This window comes from Physeter macrocephalus, chromosome 16 (assembly GCF_002837175.3).
Source record: "Physeter macrocephalus isolate SW-GA chromosome 16, ASM283717v5, whole genome shotgun sequence".
NCBI lineage: Eukaryota > Metazoa > Chordata > Mammalia > Artiodactyla > Physeteridae > Physeter > Physeter macrocephalus.
In genome coordinates this window covers 76,546,773-76,566,557 of record NC_041229.1, presented here as the reverse complement: position 1 = coordinate 76,566,557, position 19,785 = coordinate 76,546,773, and the positions used below count along the sequence as shown (strand labels likewise).

At 37.8% G+C, this 19,785-nt stretch overlaps 1 protein-coding gene across 1 annotated transcript; it reads left to right on the top strand.

Annotated features, from left to right (window-relative positions):
* Window positions 1–9,665: 9,665 nt before the first annotated feature.
* Window positions 9,666–18,404, top strand: CCDC179 (coiled-coil domain containing 179). The gene is made up of 4 exons (XM_007126556.2): window positions 9,666–9,723; window positions 10,283–10,327; window positions 11,928–12,032; window positions 18,250–18,404. The coding sequence occupies exons 1-4, from the start codon at window positions 9,679–9,681 to the stop codon at window positions 18,256–18,258; spliced, it is 204 nt and encodes a 67-aa protein (XP_007126618.2). The 5' UTR covers window positions 9,666–9,678; the 3' UTR covers window positions 18,259–18,404.
* The last annotated feature ends 1,381 nt before the right edge of the window (window positions 18,405–19,785 follow it).

Below are 19,785 nucleotides of genomic sequence, written 5' to 3'. Positions count from 1 at the left end.
GTCAGAAAGCATATCTGCAGGTTCTAGATCTTCCAATTCAGCGTTTCATCTTCCTAAGAGAATCTTAGTGGAAGAATAGAAGAAGAATAAGGAATTTAGAGGTGGACAATAAGTCCTTATATTTTTAAAAAAAGTATAATCCTGAACATATGAAACTAGAGAAACAGTAAAATAAAAGTTTTTAAATATAGTCTTTTCTCTTTACAACCACTGTGAGTCATAAAAGTAGAGTAGAAAAGTATTTCTCGCTTTCTTGAGCTGGTCGGGAATCTTTTATTGTATAAATAATAAATTTGAAGTTTAAAATGGAAGAATTTCAAACAATGGTGTCAACAACATCCTGATTATAAATCCTGGAATTCACTAAAATTGAAGTTGCCTATTTCAAACGCAGACGTTGGTTTTTAAAGATTGGTCACCTAGCACCATCTTCTGGCTACATAATAATTTTTGTTTTTCTCCCTCACTACAAAATTGTTACTGTGTAAATATTATGATTGTGGTGCCACCTGCTGGATATTTTTCTAAAAATGAACACATTCTGAAGAGTTGTGCTGGGAAATCAGTTGCTTACACTTCATGGGTATGACTTCTAACCACTCTAGAAAAAAATAATAATACTTGCAAGACCTCCCGATTCTAAGAATTATTCTAAGTTATTCAACATAATATTTTAATGTTATAAAGAATTATTATGCATTCTATTGATTCTTATGGAGAAAGAGGCTATATGTCCCTTTAGTAACTCATTCCCTAGTTCCTCTTTTGCTGTCCCTGTGCAAACTTTAGCCATATGAGAAATTATCCCCAAATAGTTTCAAAGAAGAGTAAAATAATACTTGAGCATGTTTTACAGTATTTCTTAAACCTTACAACTCTAAGAAATAGATTAGCTCTGTCTTACTGACTGGAAAACAGAGATGTGGTTTAGCTGCACCTAAGGTAGCTTATACCAAAACAGAGCAAAGAAAATTTGAACCAAGATATTTTTTTACAGTGAAGCCTCTACTTTTTCTACCCTACCTGTTTTCATTGCTACTTAATGAGGTTTGAGCAAATGTGGATTGTATATAAATCTGATCTTTAAAGCCTAATAAAAAGATTTTCTAATCTCCACTAATACGTTTCTTTCTCAGAACTTTACAGATCTTAGCCGAGTTCACTTTATTTCCTTTATTAGTTTTCCACAGGCTGAATGACACACTTTCTATTTGTCATCCTGGGCTTCTTTCTGCATGGGTATCTCTAAAACCAACCATGACATTCACATTTAACTCATTTATATTTGGACAGAAAAGTCCAAAGAAAGGAATAATAATTTATCACTGTTCTAAAGTGTTGATTAGATTCAACCTAAAAATAAGAATGCTGAAACTTCTGAGTTAAAGCAAAGATGCTCCGTTAATTTATTAGTACTAATCATATTTACTGTGATTTAACCTGAGCTGTTTAATGGTGTAATTTAAAAGTTCTCTTAACGGGTCCTATATACTCATTAGACTCCTCCCCAAAAGCTAACAGTGAGGACTCTCTATTAGATAGTGGGTCAAATTGTAGCAGGATGGGGGTAGAAGAGGTCCCTTTTATCTGCAGAAAAATCTATCCACAGCAAGACAAAGTAAGGTCAACCTATAGAGGGAAACAAAGCAAGACAAAGTAAGGTCAACCTATAGAGGGAAACAAAGCTAATGGAGATGAATAATTATTTGACTGAACCAGATTTCCTCCTGTATTTCCCAGTCAGGTAAACCAAAATAATAAAATCTTTCAGTTTGTTACTTTCATAAGTGTTGCTCTTCTTGCAACTAAAGGAATACTAACTAATACAGTTTTCAAAAAATACATATTGACTTAATAAATGTTAAATGAGGGGCTTCCCTGGTGGCGCAGCAGTTGCGCGTCCGCCTGCCGATGCAGGGGAACCGGGTTCGCGCCCCGGTCTGGGAGGATCCCACGTGCCGCGGAGCGGCTGGGCCCGTGAGCCATGGCCGCTGAGCCTGCGCGTCCGGAGCCTGCGCTCCGCAACGGGGGACGCCACAGCAGAGGGAGGCCCCCATACCCAAAAAAAAAAAAAAAAAAAAAAGTGTTAAATGAAATCACTTTGGTAAGTTCGCTGAGCTTCACCTGTTTTTAAAATTTAATTTTAAAATAAAGGGAATTATTTGCACTTTACTTTCCTCCCAAGGTTTATGGAGATCAAATGAAATGAACACCATATGAAATAAATGATTTATAAATGAAAGATTTAGAAACTTATGTAAAAGTGCTATATAAATGTCAAAATCATGGTATCCAAGCCTGCCACATTGTTGAGCAAATCAATCCATGCGACCATCATAGTGCTCCTTAAAAATGGCATCGGTTCAATAAAGTTTCATCTGTTTCATTGTGTCAGTTCTACATAAAGGTAGGAAAGAGGAACTTTCCAAAGGTTTTATTATTTAATGAACACTGTAACTTAATGTTATGACAGTCAGTTAAGTAACAATATAATGATCCATTGACATTTATATTTGTCATATAATATATGCTTGAAAGACAATACTACGTAAGAAACAACATTGCTTTAATTTTTTTGTCTTTTGTAGAAAAGTGAAGTCATCATATCTGTAAGGGTAAAGTGAGATATTTCCCACACTGGTTTTTCAGTTCCTGGTATCTGGAAAATGTCTTCTGTGAAATACTGATCCAACTCTTAATGTTCCTATGATTTTATAAAGAATCAGAAGAGGGACTTCCCTGGTGGCGCAGTGGTTAGGAATCCACCTGCCAATGCAGGGGACACAGGTTCGAGCCCTGGTCCAGGAAGATACCACATGCTGTGGAGCAACAAAGCCCATGTACCACAACTACTGAGCCCACGTGCCACAACTACTGAAGCTTGCGCGCCTAGAGCCCGTGCTCAGCAACAAAAGAAGCCACCGCAATGAGAAGCCCGCGTACCACAAGAAGAGCAGCTCCCACTCACCGCAACTAGAGAAAGCTTGGGCGCAGCAACGAAGACCCAATGCAGCCAAAAAAAAAAAAAAAAAAAAAAGAATCAGAAGAACAATTCATATTTACTTCTGTGATGTTAAATACCCAATGCAGTTTTGGTAGACTACGTAAATAAAGATTTAAGATAAGATGGAATCAGATGTCTTAAAATAATTATGTCTTAATTCTTTTTCTTACTTAACAAATAGATCTCTGTGCTATTTGGATAAATTTTCAATCTCCACTTCTATGCTATGTGTTTTTATTTGTGTTCTCAAAATATCAATTTGGTGTAGAAAACTATATGATAGTCAAAACTAAAGAATACATGAAGGAAGAGATTTGTAATCCCCGTGAATATGAATACAACTGTCTGCTCTTACAGGGAATGACAGTTTTAGCATTTTCATCTTTCTCATCCCACCTTCCCCACAATTTGAGATTTTTAAGACTTTTAAGTACTTAAGAGGAGCTCCCTCCATCTGTAAAACTTAACTGTTAATTAATTTTGTTCTAAAATTAAATTGTATTGTGCTTTTTTCCAATAAGTACGTCAATCGAAAGATAAACGCACAACATAAGGGCTGTGAGTTGAGTTTTAGTCCGTATCTTACTGAGAGCTGTAGCCTGGGAGACAGCAACAGAAGATTTTCTCTCAGTTTGTGAAGGTCACCCCTGATGGGGAGAGAATCATTTAAGTTTTGCTGTGAAAGTTGATCACATCAGCATAAGTCTTTTTTGTGTTGTTGATGCGCTGAAGATCCAGAATACTCTTATGTGTGAAGATCTGCTTTTTAGGATGAAGCAAGAACAAAGGCTCCTACAACCTAGCCTTCCATAAAGCAGAAAATAAATGCGAAGCTGAGAAGAGCAGGTCCCTACGTGTTTCTCTAGGCTGACTGTATGTAATGAAACGCAGAGATTTGAGAAAATGTTTTGCACTGTTAAATTAATCAAACAAGGAGGCCGTTAGACATCCATCTGTATGCCACTGTAGCCTATGTAAGTAACCGAAAATCTAAGTTTGTAAATACCTCAAGGTTACGAAATCAAGAGGCTAATTACAACCACTCTCAAACAGCCAATTAGGCTTTAAACTATAGACAAATAACCTTTCTTTGCTTCTGCAATTTCTCTGTATAAGTCTAGCCCCTGGCTCCTGTCAGCTAGGGTTCCTAAACACTTCCGGTTTGGTGCTGCCCCATTCGAATCAATTCTTGCTTAAATAAATTCGTAACAATTTCAGTATGCCTCAGTTTACCATTTAACAGCACCATCCTTCGAAGTGTGCGTGTGTGCGTCTGACGAGTTAATAGTAAGACTGGGTTCTTTCAGGTAAGGAATTGTGTTTGCAGTCCTTTCCAAACATTTTGAATTGTAATATACAATTGATTAAAAGTTAAAACATTCCAAACATTCCAATTAAGAAAGAAAGAGACCATTTAGGAGGGCAAATATCCTCAAGGTTTTTTTTTTTTTTTTTTTTTTTTTTGGTCAACTTGAGCCCTAGGTGAGGAGTTGAGGAGGTGAGGAGCTACAGCCCTAGGTGGTGGAAAGAACAAGCAGGTTCTCATGAGAAGCAGCTGGAACTCACCCCTACCCAGGGCCAGGTTAAGATATATAGTAGCCCTAAGGATGAAAATGTACAATGCCCTTCCTATATGTAATTCAAAATTAAAAGGCAAAATTATCTGTGGTAGGTTAATAACTGTTCTCAAAGACATGCCCATGTCCTAATCCTCGGAACCTAATGAATGATGCCTTATTTGGAAAAGAGGTCTTTGCAGATATGATTAAGGATTTTGAGATGAGATTATCTTGGGTTATCTAGGTGGGCCCTAAATACCATCACAAGCACCTTTATAAGAGGCAGAGATGTTAGACATACATAGAAGAGAAAGATGGGTGAACATGAAGACAAAGATTGGGAAGATGTAGCTTCAAGTCAATGAATGCAGGCAGACACCAGAAGCTGGAAAAGCCAAGGAACAGATTCTACCTGAGAGCCCCTTGAGAGAGCAAAGCCCGGCTGACACCTTGATTTCAGACTTCTGGCCTCCAGAACTGTAAAAGAATAAACTTCTATTGTCCTAAGCCACCAAGTTTGTGGTAATTTGTTACAGCAGCCATAGAAAACTAATACACTAACCCACGAAAGAAATATAAAACAGTCCAACAAAAATGCTGTTTTTTTTCCTCCCTAGTTTAACTCCTTTCTTGCTTTCTTTATGCAATATTAACTCTAGAATTTTATCTAAGTCAATTTCTAAGTTAGGGAGAAGTTTACTGAACAAGCTTCAATGTGGACTAGTAGCATAAAGCACATCCAGATTCAAATAATATATTTGAAAAAGTATTTCATGATATTAATGTGGACAAGATAGATATAATCAGATCTAGCTGATATCAAAGTTGAGTGAATTTATTACTGAATAAACAATTCTACCAAAAGGTACTGGTAGATACTTATTGATGAAACTTCTGTGCAGCTTTCTGTGCTGAGACGCAGAGCGTTCTTCTCAGTCCTGTTCTGCGCAAGATTTTCATCACAAATTTGGATGATGATAACAAGCTGATCTGGTCAGCAGATGACATGGAGGTGCTCTGCTACAGAGAACAAAAAGGGCTCTTAACAGGATGAAATGATAGGTTGAATTTAAAAAGATGTAACTTAATATAGACATATTAAAAGTCTCTAACTTAGATTTCACAATTTAACTGCATGGGTACAGAAAAGGAAAAATCTGCTATAAACTCCCTACAAAAAATAATAATAAAAAATGATACAAAATGCTACTGTGTCCCAGAGATATAATGATAGATAAAGATAGATAGATTATAGATAGAACGATGTTTCTCACAAACTTTGCTGGGTAGGATCAAGACAACCTACACAATTTGCAGGTCCTAGTGCCAAATGAAAATGCAGAGCCACTTGCTTAAAAATTAAGAATTTTAAGACAGCAAGAGCAGAGCATCAATCTTTCTAAGTGTGATTACACAGAATGTACACCCATGGAGTCAGCCCTACACTGGTATTATTTTACACAGTACCCATTCATCTAGGAATCTGGCTTATTCAGTACTAAAACTCCAGCACAAGCCACAGAGACTGGAACAGAAGAGTCATTCAGTGGATATAGATATTTGTAGAATGAAAAAATGGCTAAAAAGAAAGAGTGATGAATCTGTCAACATCTTATTTACTAAGTAGACAAATAGCATTTTATCCTGGAAAGGGAACAGACTTTAATTGTAAGAAAAATTTCCAGTGTTTAGAGAATCTTAGGATCTAAAAAAGTTTTACTCCCTCAAAGCTATTTTAAAAAATAAAGTCATAGGAAAATTCTAAATATATGAATTTGTCAAAATTCTCCTATGTACTGTGGAAAATAGTTTCAAATCGAAAAATAGTTATATGGAAGTCAAAGTAAATAAGTAAAGTTCCTTAATGCCCCAAAATAGATTCCATGGCCTGTTGGAAATTCAGAAAACAAACTAACAAAACAGAAAATCTGTGAATAATGGCACAAGACAGATCAATGTTGACATTCCATTTGTATTTCTGCATAAGTTGTTTCATTTATGTGGAAAAGCTTACAGGTTAATTTTTTAAGAACTTGCACTATACTTGTATAATCTTACAAAATAAAATCTAATTATGGAAACGTCGAACATGACAAGTTTTTAAAAAATGTGAATGAAATATTTTAATGTTTCTATAAATTCAGTTGCTAAATAACCAAGTTTTGAAATACTAGGGATGATAGAAAAGAAAGCTGAAGAGACACAAACCTAAAATGATTTCATTTGCAAAAAATGAAAGAAAATACTTAATATTTAAACTAAGAAAAATTGTGTAGATATTCTATTTGATAAATCTTATCCTGTTTTACAAGATATAGATATAGCATTTATTAGTGCAATGTTACTTCAATTGATTTCATCAGTATATATTTATCAAATACACAAAGATAATAAAAATACCAGCTGCAGTGCAGAAACACTCTAACAAGCTAATCTTACTTGCATTATGAAACGGCCACTTAAGATATAAAACAAAGATCAGCAAATTTTGCTTAGACAGAAAATGAGACAAACAATTGCATGTGGGAAAAATCTGATTTAAATATTGATATTAAGAGTTATTGGCTTCCCTGGTGGCGCAGTGGTTGAGAATCCGCCTGCCGATGCAGGGGACACGGGTTCGTGCCCCGGTCCGGGAAGATCCCACATGCCGCGGAGAGGCTAGGCCCATGAGCCATGGCCGCTGAGCCTGCGCGTCTGGAGCCTGTGCTCCGCAACGGGAGAGGCCACAACAGTGAGAGGCCCGCATACTACCGCAAAAAAAAAAAAAAAAAAAAGAGTTATTGGTGGGACTTACCTGGTGGCATAGTGGTTAAGAATCCGCCTGCCAATACAGGGGACACGGGTTCGAACCCTGGTCCGGGAAGATACCACGGAGCAACTAAGCCCGTGCGCCACAGCTACTGAGCATGCTGTCTAGAGCCCGTGCGCCACAGCTACTGAAGCCCGCGAGCGAAGAGACCATGCTCCGCCACGAGAGAAGCCACTGCAATGAGAAGCCCACGCACAGCAACGAAGAGTAGCCCCCGCGTGCAGCAACGAAGACCCAACGCAGCCAAAAATAAATAAATAAATTTGTAAAAAAAATTATTGATGTAATTTATGACATTGCAAGGTCATGCTTGAAGTAATATAAAATAATATTTAGTTACTCAGTAAAAGGATTCTGTCTTTAATCTAGAATCCTCCACGTGTAAATGAGAGAGATTACAGGTGGGACACTGAAAAAGCGTCCCACAAGCAATAAATTAGACAAACGTATAATACCCTTTTGGAAATTCATAATCACTTTAGCATATTAATAGGGTTTGAGTAGTCCTACAGTAAAGATACTTATTTAACTTTGTTTAACCCATAATGTCCAAAACTTATTTGAACTCAGTACCCATTTTTAGGTAGGAGGGAAGTGTGGCTCGTTTACTTGTTTTGTTTTTTCATGTAAAATTTCATGTAAAACATTTTGGGATGGTGGTATTCTCTGGGGTTTACTTTGAGAATTGCAGATCTATACCAATCATACATGAATAAGTAGGAATATTGATTCTGCTTACATTTAGTATTTAGGAGTTTTCATAATTTATTTTACAGTTAAAGTGCATTTTTTTCTGCAAAGGCAATTTTTATGCAAATATACTGTCCAGAATCAGAAAGTTAATACTCTTGCCCCTTACTCTTGGTCATATCACATTTTGAGATTTGTGTCTGGTGCAGGACATTGGCTGACTGTAGTGTGATACAGGTTATCAATATGGGTAGTGGGGAGGTTTGAAACCATTCTCAAAGATGTATAGTTAAAGGACCGCAAAGGGATTTAGGGCACGATGGTTGCTGTGCCACTTATTGACCTGTTGTTGTCTTTCAGCTCTAAACTCACTCTTCCATATTCTACTTTGTGAAGCCAGGGTTGGGACTCTGCATATTTTATTTCTCTTTAGAAATAAAAGAGCTGGAAATTTAGCCAGCTGGAGTCCTTGTAGGTTTAGCCAATAGTGGGTGCTGAAGGAAGATTGGAAGGCAGGTGGAAGGGAGAAGGATTGGACTCAGACCTGTTCTCTTGCACTCAGTGTCACTCTAGCCATGACACTTCACCTGGCAGTAGCAATGGACCCCAGCAGCAGTTATTCCCAGTTACTAAATTCTTTCTGCAGGCCCAGAATTGGTTTTATCGTGCAGTCTGGGCTTTTAAAAGCAGTTGGTGGCATAGCACAGTATTAAGAGCACAGGCTCTGGAGGCAGACTGTGGATTTAAATCCCAGCTCACTCTCCAGTTGTATAACCTTGAGCAAGTTATTTAACATACTAGTCCCTTGTTTCCCAGCCGGTAATCATCACACATTTACCCTGCTGGGATGCTATAAGGAGTTAATGAGTTAATATGCTGAGCATAAACTCTATAGAAGTGTTAGCCATTATTAGTGTGTGAAGCAAGAACTGTCCTACTTCTGCTAAAAGTGACGGGGGAGATGGTGGATTCAGATTTTAATAGAGGGAAGAACGTTTGAAGGAAATGCTGAGGAGTACTAAAAAGAAAGAGGTAGTGCAACATGAAAGTGGTAAGCAGTGATGAGGACCCAGTTTAAGCTGGAGATCATGAATATGTATTGCAGCCATCTTCAAGATTTCCCCCCCTTCAGCCCGGTTATGGACCTGAAGACAAGTAGTTGGATGGATCCAACTGGGAACTGTGACGGAAGAACAATGAGGTGTTGGAATTCTGAACCCTGAGGATAGGCTAAAGTGAGGGACCGTGGAATCTAAGCTAGATGTGTTAGAAGGGAAGGGAACTCCCTGGAGAGAGAGTACAGAGATCCGGACTGGAAGACAGAAAATTGGTGTTATGTGGGTGTTTGAGCGACAGAGCCGGAAGGATAGGGGATTGTGGTGACCTGACATCCCTAGTTCCACAGATGCTCTTCCGAGGCTAGGAACTCCACCTTCCCGGCACTGGGATTGGAAGACAGCTAAGGGAAAGGGCGGGGCCCTCCCGGGCGGGGCCCTCCCGACCAGGATAAAGAGAATTGTGACGGGTGGGGCTCGCGGGCCGTAGGTGGCGCACCCGCGAGGACTTGGCGGGGGTCCGGCAGTGGGCGCCGCGGCGCTGCGAGGCTCTGCAGCATGTGCCTCTGCTGTAGGGAGGACGACGCTGTCCAAGTCAACCCCGTGAGTCCCCCCGGGCCCTCAACGCCGCCTCTGCCGCCCTGGCGCCGGCCTCCCCCCTCGGAGGCCGCCTCGGCCGCTCGCGCTGCTGGCCTTTACGCGGGGGTTGGTGCTTTGGGGTTGGGAAATCCCGGGTGAAGGAGGCCGACTAGATTCTGGGCTGCAGGACCCACCGGGAGGAGGAAAAGCCCCATCTCGCACCTGCTGGAGGCCAGGCGCGTGTAGTCATCTGTTTGTTGAATGACTTATTGACCCGGCGTGACAATATTCAGTACCAACAGAAACATGAATTTTTGGATTTCTTGTACACCCTTTCCTTCCAGTAGTCCCGGTAGTCCCGGTAGTGTGGTTCATAGCAGGTTCTTTTTTCTCAAAATACTATCTCATCTTCCACCCCAATGTTTACTTTGATTCTCTTATTCTTATCCTGCCTCTTGCAGTTGAGATAATAAGCATTTATTACATAAATAGAAAACAGTAGCATAGGCTTCCTATTATAATAGCTGATTTTTCTGTTTGCTCATGACTTTTATTTTATTTTTTAATTTTACATGTTATGTAGGAAGGCTCAAAATGGCATCATCCTTCAGACGTCACTGAAAGGCAGGTAATGTATAAATAAATAATTCTGGTTAATTCAAAAGTGTGACTTTATCTTTTTCCTTTATGTGTGATCGTCCCTAATATGACAGAAGTTCTATTAGCTAGACACTTCTGTGTTATTTTTCTTGAGACTCTGGGATCTTGTGACTAGTATCAGAATGAATCTTAACTAGGATAACCTAAATGGTTTAATATTCTCCTTTTTTAATGTAACATGTGATACATACACAAGGATATATGTAGCATACATAATTTTAAAGCAGGGTAACAAAGTATACCTCCAATTTAAGAAAACATGAGTATCCTTGAACTCATCTAGGGGCTGCTTCCCTACTCGACCTCCCTGTGTCTCTCCCAGAGGTAACCACTACCTTGAATTTTATTTTTATCAAGCTAATCTTTTTCTTTAATAGTTTATCACCTGGGTGCTTCTAAAAGGATTTTTTTTTCTTGGTTTTGAACTTTATAAACATAAGATCACACAAAATTCATTGTATGATTTCTTCTTTCTTTTTTTAAAAAAATAAATAAATAAATAAATTTATTTATTTTTAGCTGCGTTGGGTCTTCATTGCTGTGTGCGGGCTTTCTCTAGTTGTGGCGAGCGGGGGCTACTCTTCGTTGCGGTGTGCGGGCTTCTCACGCGGTGGCTTCTCTTGTTGCAGAGCATGGGCTCTAGGCACGCGGGCTTCAGAGTTGTGGCACGTGGGCTCAGTAGTTGTGGCTCGCAGGCTCTAGAGTGCAGGCTCACAGTGTGGCACACTGGCTTAGTTGCTCCGTGGCATGTGGGATCTTCCCAGAGCGCAGGCTCACAGTGTGGCACACTGGCTTAGTTGCTCCGTGGCATGTGGGATCTTCCCGGACCAGGGCTCGAACCTGTATCCCCTGCATTGGCAGGCAGATTCTCGACCACTGCACCACCAGGGAAGTCCTATTCTTCCTTCTTAACATTGTTTTCTATTGTCCATATTGTGCACTATTGTGCACATGTATAATGAAGTGGAAATAAAGAGTAAATAGTTTCATTTGAAAACTCTAGTGAGGTGGGACTTCCCTGGTGGTCCAGTGGTAAAGAATCCGTTCTGCAATGCAGGGGACGCGGGTTCGATCCTTGGTTGGGGAACTAAGATCCCACATGCCGTAGGGCAACTAAGCCCGTGCACGCCACGGCTACTGAGCCAGCGCATCTCAACTAGAGAGCCTGCATGCCGCAAACTACAGAGCCCACATGTCCTGGAGCCCGTGCACCACAACTAGAGAAGAGAAAACCCACACGCCACAACATAGAGAAGAGATAAAACTCACGCACCGCTACTAGAGAGAAGCCCATGCGCCGCAAGGAATGATCCCGCACACTGCAACGAAGATCCCGCGTGCCCCAACTAAGACCACAAAAAAAAAAAAAGAATACTGAGGCTCCAAAATGTTTTCTTCATCTATAAATCACACATTTGCAAAAAGTTTTTTTCCTACTTCTATGTAGCTATGTAAGCTGTATGCACTGATTGTGTTTATCTTTTTTTATAGACACAAACCGAAAATGTTGTCAGCATGCTATGCTGTTAACATTGTAAATGTCTTCTTTCCTTTTAATTTTCCCAAAGTCCACAGATAAACGTATTGAGCGTATGCAAAACCTAAGGAAACAGAAGAGGAAATTTAATAAACGGTTTTCAAGGCCTGCCCCTGTTCCAGAACCAGGACTCCTAGTAAGTGTAGAGACTCCACTGAAATTAACAGATCCTTAAATGCAAGAGCCATCCTCAATTTTTCATTTATGTAACACTCTAAATTTTGTTTCTTTCCTTTCCTTTGAGAAATCAGTAACTGCAGTCTGGGAAGATACCTTAAAACTCCTCTAATCAAATTCTCATCTGTTATTTAAATCTCTTTTGTAGTTGTCTCCTGGAGATGATGTGGTTTAATGGAAAGAGTGTGGTCTTTGAAACCTCAGTGTTCTGGATTCCAGTTTTTCCTTTGCGTATATTATCTGACTGCCTAAAGTTATTCACTTAAATCTTCTGGATTGTATTATTTGGAGAATAAATCACAAAATCTCCTGCCAAACAGTTTTTCAGCCTAGGCTTGAACCCTTGGCAACATCAGAAAACACTACCACAATTTATATTCCATATTTGCATACCTTTGACAAGGATTTAAAAGTTCTTCCACATAACATGGTTATATTGCCTCCATGAGCCTTTTACATGTGGTACCAATTACATGTCTAATAGCTAGTCATAAATCCAATGGCCCTTCCACTGGAAAGTCCTTCAGATATTTGAAGAATACTGTTACCTCCCTTCATATGCAGACTTTTCTTCAGGGTGAAAATCCCCAAATTTCCTCATCCATTCCTCTTCCACCTTAGTAGTGAGTCCTGGCCTTATTCAGGCAATTTCCAGGATCAGGATTATATTTCATTATAGAAAGAATATAGAAAGATTTGGGAAAAGTTCTATTTCTGATCATTAAGATTTTTTTCTGTTGGTTTTCTTTTTGAAAGAAAATATTTTATAAGCCCAGCTAATGGATAGCTATGTCAGTTAGGAATTTCTAACTTCATCTCCTTATAAGAGAAACTCAACTGCAATGGTTTAACCAAATAGGAGTATTTTTTCTTCCAAAGGAGAACTCCTGACCTAGGCAGTCTAGGGTTGATAGGATGGTTTCAAAAATCATCGAAGAAGTCTCAGGTTCCTTCTGTCTTTTTGATCCTTCACACTTTTCACATGACTTTTATTCTCATTGTCTCATAAAAGCTTCTACATAGGTAGAGATTGTGTCCACATTCCAAAAGAAAAAGATACAGGACAAAGGGCGAAAAGTATACTCCTGCTGAATCGGTTCTTTTTGATCAGGAAAATAGCCTCTTTATATGTATGTATGTAGTATCTTGTTTGTGGTGATGGTTTCATGGGTGTACACGTGTCAAAACATTTAAAAATGTACACTTCAAATAAATATGTGCAGTTTATTGCAGGTCAATTATACTTCAATAAAGCTGATAGACACTCCCCCGCACAAACATATATATATATATACACACACACACACACACACACATCTTTTATACACTATTACAATATTATACAGGATTTTTTTTTTTTTTTTTTTTTGTGGTACGCGGGCCTCTCACTGTTGTGGCCTCTCCCGTTGCGGAGCTCAGGCTCCGGACGCGCAGGCTCAGCGGCCATGGCTCACGGGCCCAGCCGCTCCGCGGCATGTGGGATCTTCCCGGACCGGGGTGCGAACCCACGTCCCCTTCATCGGCAGGCGGACTCTCAACTACTGCGCCACCGGGGAAGCCCTATACAGGAGATTTTTTAGTGCCCTAAATATCCCCTGTGCACTATACGTTCATCCCTTCTCTCTTCGCTCACCCGCTTCAAGCCCCTGGCAATCACTGATCTTTTTGCTACGTCTATAGTTTTGCTTTTCCCAGAATGTCATATGGTTGGATGTATGTAGTATGTAGTCTTTCAGACTGGCTTCTTTCACTTAGTAATATGCACTGAAGTTTCCTTCGTATCTTTTCATGGCTTGATAACATTTTTTTTATCCATTGTATGGATTCATTCACCTATTGAAAAACATCTTGGTTGCTTCCAATTTTTGGCAATCATCAGTAAAGCTGCCATAAACCTTCATGGGCAGGTTTTTGTGTGGACATAAGCTTTCACCTCATTTGGGCAAGTACCTAGGAGCACAATTGCTGGGTCATATGGTAAAACTATGTTTAGCTTTGGAAAAAACTGGCAAAACTGTCTTCCGAAGTAGCAGTATCATTTTGCATTCCCACCAGCAATGAATGAGAGTTCTCTGTTGCTCCACATCCTTGGCAACATTTGTTATCAGTGTTTGGGGATTGTAGCCATTTAGACAGTTGTGTAGTGATATCTCATTGTTTTAATTTGCAATTCCCTGATGATATGTACTCTTGATAATCTTTTCATATGTTTATCTGCATCTGTAAACTTTTTTGGTAAGGTGTCTGTTCAGGCCTTTTGCCCACTTTTAAATTTTATTTTTTTCTGTTGTTGAGTTTTGAGTCATTTGTATATTTTGGATACCAATTCTTTATGTGTTTTGCAAATATTTTCTCCCAATCTGTACTTTGTGTTTTCATTCTTCTAGCAGTGTCTTTCCCAGAGCAGAAGTTTTTAATTTTAATGAAGCTTAACTTATCAACTATTTCTTTCATGGATCATGCTTTTTGTGTATCTAAAAACTCATTGCCAACTCCAAGGTCCATAGATTTTCTCCCGTGTTATCTTCTAGAAGTTTTACAGTTTTGCACTTTACATTTAGGTCTGTGATACATTATGAGTTCATTTTAATGAAGGGTGTAAGCTAAGTGTCTAGACTTTGCTTTTGCATGTGGCTGTTGCTCCATTTGTCCTGGCACCACTTGTTGATCAGACTACCCTTTCTATATGGTACTGCCTTTGCTCCTTTGTCAAATATCTGTTGACTATCTGTGTGGGTCTATTTCTGGGCTATCTATCCTGTTCCATTAAATAGAGTATTTATCTGTTCTTTTGCCAATACCACACTTGATTACGGTAGATTTATAGGAAATCCTGAAGTCAGATAGTGTCAGTCTCCTAACTTTGTTCTTGTCCTTCAATGTTGAGTCAGCAATCCTGGGTCTTTTTGTTTTCCCATATAAAATTTAGAATCAGTTTGTCAAAATCCACAAAGTAACTTTCTGGAATTTTGATTGTATTGTGCTAGAGCTATAGATCAGTTTGAAAAGAACTGACATCTTAATAATATAGAGTCTTTCTGTAAATGAACATTGTTTCTCATATTTATCTAGATCATCTTTGATTTTTTTTCATCAGAGTTCCTGATCTTAGCTGGAAAGCATCTAGTTACTCACCACTAAATAGGATGTTACGGACTTCCCTGGCAGTCCAGCGGTTAAGATTTCACCTTCCAATGCAGGGGGTGTGGGTTCAATCCCTGGTTGGGGAGCTAAGATCCCACATGCCTTGTGACCAAAAAACCAAAACGTAAAATAGAAGCAGTATTGTAACAATTTCAATAAAGACCTTAAAAATGGTCCACATCAAAAAAAAAAAATCTTAAAAAAAATATGATGTTAGCTGTGGGTGTTTTGTAGATATTCTTTATCAAGTTGAGACAGTTCCTCTCTATTCCTACTTTGCAGAACGTTTTTTTTAAATCATAAATGGGTGTTGGATTTTGTCAAATGCTTTTTCTACTTCTAGAGATATGATCATATGAGTGAAGATCAGAGAAAAATCTCTTTTTGCTTCCAGCAGTGGGAGGGGAAAAACTACCATTTTGAAATACTTAGAGCTCTCTGCTCTCCTAATAGGGCATGACCTCAAGGGAAACTGTTTTATCAGGACCTAACTAATTTGGGTTTTTTCAAACTCTAAATGACCTGGGGGAAGGGAAATGCCCAAATCCAGACCTTTCTATATAAGGTATGGAAAATGTCCAGCTAAAGTTCTTATCTTCACTCAAGGAAGTATGAAGACCTCCCTAAGAGGGCCTCCCTAAAACTCCCCGCCAACCCGAGTTTTTAACTTTCAAGCTAATCCATACTGAGCCTCAGCAATTTGTCCATTAAAGTTTAAGTGTTCCTCCCAGTATTGGCTCTAGCACCATTGTTTGTCTCTTCAGTTTTCAGCACAGCAATTTGCCCTGTGACCTCAGTTCTAGGATGGATCTAAGAAAAGTTGATTTTCAGTTTGTTCAGCATTTTTCTGGTTCTGAGAATGGGAGTGATGATTTCCAAGCTCTTTACATGTCAGACTGGAAACCCCTGCTTATTTTTCTTTCATTAAAACTGAGTCACTGGCCAACCCCTAGCTGCAAGTATGTTTAGAGTGGTTAAAAATTGTAGTGGCTTCCTTGCTGCTCTAAAGAGTATTGAGGTTATATTAATGTGAAAGAAAGTATCTTCCTTTCCTTTTCAGGCTTTGATCATCCTCCTTGTGTAACTAACTCATCCTCCTCCCAGAGTTTCTGGAGTAAATGCATATTATGGATAAACGTTTAGTTTAGTTTCACTGTGTTTTTCGTATAATCAAGGGAGTTTATGTATTGCCACATAGAAACCCAGGATCTGCAGCTTTACAGTTATCGTACTGTCTTAAATATCTACATAGCTCCTCCCGTGCTGATGCACCAGTGTGTATAATTCCACCTCCATAATCATGGTCTCTCTGATATGTATTAAAATATGCCTGCACAACATATTTTACATCTGCACAGGTATGCCTTAGCAAAGTTTAATAATGGGGGATGCGGGGGAGAAGGGATTCCTGAGACCACCTTTCTACAGGGTATGGCAATTGCCACCACTTCTGAACCCTTTTAATTCTTGATTCATTTTCACACAATTAGTTTGGTTAATCTTTCTATCCCTTTTCCAGTGCTGATATCTTGTGCCATTGATCTCCTCCTTTTGTGCCTTGCCCTCAATACCAAACCATTTAGGGCGTTCCATTAAAAAGCTCCTTTTTCTTTCTTGAGCTACCAGATGTGTCTTATAGAAATATCTACAAAATGTTCTTTATCCATTATCCCACCAACTCACTTGAGCTTTCAGAGACAACTGAAATGTCTCACAAATAAATACAAATATAAAAAATAAAATGCATGATCCATGAAAAGCCTGAGCTCAGTCTGGTACTTAGTATTCATTGTTGTTAATACAAAAATTCTGGAGTTATCTTCAGAACATCCAGATATTTTCTTTTGGCAGTACTAGGCAGTCATGAAAGTTCTGATATTCTGTAAATGAAAAAATACACGCTTTTCCCAAAAAAAAGAACGTCAGGGGCTCAAAGGTCCAAAGTATACACTATCCTAGTGTTTCTTCTATATATTGACCAAAATATATAATACCTCCTATTTAAGCTCAGGCTCTCCCTGCTTCTCAAATGTGGGCTAAGATAAATTTTGTTTGGTTTAATTTCCAAACCATTGTGGACTGATCATTCTGTAACATGCAATCAAAATGTTATGGCAATATCAAATTATTATAAACGAACATAAATGTCTACTCTCAATTTCTCTACTAATCTTGTTGCAAAGTAGTAATGCATGTAAGATTAGCACCAAAACCAGACCACACAGAATAACACCACTTTGTACATCTTAAATGGTTTAGGATGAAAATAGAGGTCTGAGTCCATACGTACAAGTCCTTTATTAACAACATGGATTGTGCCCAGTAGAACAGAAGATGCAGGATGAGGCTAGAGCACTCAGTTGTGAAAAGTTTGAAAAAGTAGTTTTTGTTTTCATTTTGTCTGTTTAAAGTCTCTATAACAAAAGTTTTCTCCTAATTATATAATTATAATATTCATGCATATTAAAATTATCCTGAAATATTATTTTAAGGTTCAGTTCTTGCTGATACTGATATACATAACCTTTCCATTTTCACTTATTTGTCCCTCTTGTTCACTTCATTTTGGGTCACTTCAAGACTTCAAACACTCAATAGATGCATATAATATACCTTCTCAGTCAATCACATACCATAAGACTTGGGAAGAAAAATCCTTATGTTTAACAACTCTGTCACATCCATTATGTTCAGAAATACCTTTACCCTTTCTCCTGATGGTTAGTTTTGGTTTCTGCAAATTCTTTTTCCTTGTAGAATTTGTTGCTTGACTCATAGAAAAAAATGTTTATGTCATATTTATTCCCAGATATGATTTATTTGATAATAGTGCTTCTCATATCTGGCTTCTATCTGAATGTGACCTTATTTTAATTTAGAATAGCATTTCTAGCTCTTTATACAATTCTTTTTGTATAAGAAAGGCTTCTCCCTTTGAGACCTTTCCCAGAGGCCTTATAGTTTGTATAAACTTTTCCTTATGTATATTTTGATTGAATTTATTTTTCTTTGTGTATTTTAATCTCTTCTAGTGGACATAAAGCTGAAGTCTGTATGGAAGAAATCATGCCAGAACAAGATATGCAGATTTCTAACATCAAGTGGCATTTTGTGATTTGACTTCATTTGAAAAATAAAGACAATGCTCTGCCATTTCAGCAAAATAAACAGTGCAACCATTTTAACATCCAAGCTACAGGGTCTAGAATTTTATTAAATACCATATCTTACTACCACTTTCTTTTCTGTGGTAATTAGAGATTTGCTTCTTTTTCAACAAATAATAATATGCATAAGCCTTTGAAAACGATGTATTCATGTTTAAATTTTTACAATTGGATTTACAACTTATTTAGAGATTTAGAATTATTCTTTAATAATAGGGGGAAATAAATTTCCTCTGCTGTATATTTATAATGACTTGTGTTTAAACAAAATGTTTAAAATCTTTAAACAGTCCTAGGAAAGAGTTTTGTTTTGTTCTGTTTTGTTTTTTATTGAAGTAGAGTTGATTAACAATATTAGTTTCAGGTGTGCAATGTAGTGATTCAATATTTTTAAAGATTATACTCCATTTAAAGTTACTATAACATATTGGCTATATTCTCTGTCCACATAGTGGAAACTATGTGTCTGTGTGCATATATTTATATATATGTGTTGTAGAGGTGTGGTATTGCCAATATTAATTTGTAAAAGAACTCTATTTAATTGGCTTAAAGGAAATTAAGTGCTTATATAAATACTCAGAAATATAAAAGAAAGTAACCCAAATGAATTTTAGGATCACATGATCTAGAATTAATAGATTAAATGAAATAGATTTAATTTAAATGAATGAAAACAAGTTTCAGTTTGTTGGTTTAATTAATACAGACATTTCTTTAGGGTCATCAACATTAAGTATAATATTTTTATTGTACCTAGGTTGACTAGAAATCAAATAAGATCTTATCCCCATTACAAAATTTGTCAGCAAGAAAAATAACTTGATATGATGAAACTTTTGAGTAAATTAAATGTAAATAAGAATTTTAAGCGAACTCTTTAGGAATAATTATGTTTTAAGTATATCTATCGAAAATAGGTCCTCCAGATTTTTTTTTTTGTAACTTGAAACTGCTAAATTAAGTTCAATGATGGCAATTCATTGAATATCCAGATCATTTCCAAATAAGATACTGAAATATTAATTACTGAACATAGGTTTCCTTTTACAGAGAAACTAAAGATATTTAGGACTATTAATAAATATGTAATATTGTATACTAACGCATATATGTGGAACCTAGAAAAATGGTACAGATGAACTGGTTTGCAGGGCAGAAATAGAGACACAGATGTAGAGAACAAATGTATGGAAACCAAGGGGGAAAAGTGGCACGGGGGTGGTGGTGGGGGTGGTGGGATGAACTGGGAGATTGGGATTGACATGTATACACAGATGTGTATAAAATAGATAACTAATAAGAACCTGATGTATAAACAAATAAATAAAATAAAATTCAAAATAAATAAATAAATATGTTTGGTGTCACACTGAGACATTTTCTTTAAGGAATCACCTG

Coding starts and splice junctions, on each gene's coding strand:
- CCDC179 (XM_007126556.2), top strand. CDS start 9,679: ATGTGCCTCTGCTGTAGGGAGGACGACGCTGTCCAAGTCAACCCC. Junction 9,724..10,282: donor ACGCTGTCCAAGTCAACCCC/GTGAGTCCCCCC, acceptor CATGTTATGTAG/GAAGGCTCAAAATGGCATCA. Junction 10,328..11,927: donor CAGACGTCACTGAAAGGCAG/GTAATGTATAAA, acceptor ATTTTCCCAAAG/TCCACAGATAAACGTATTGA.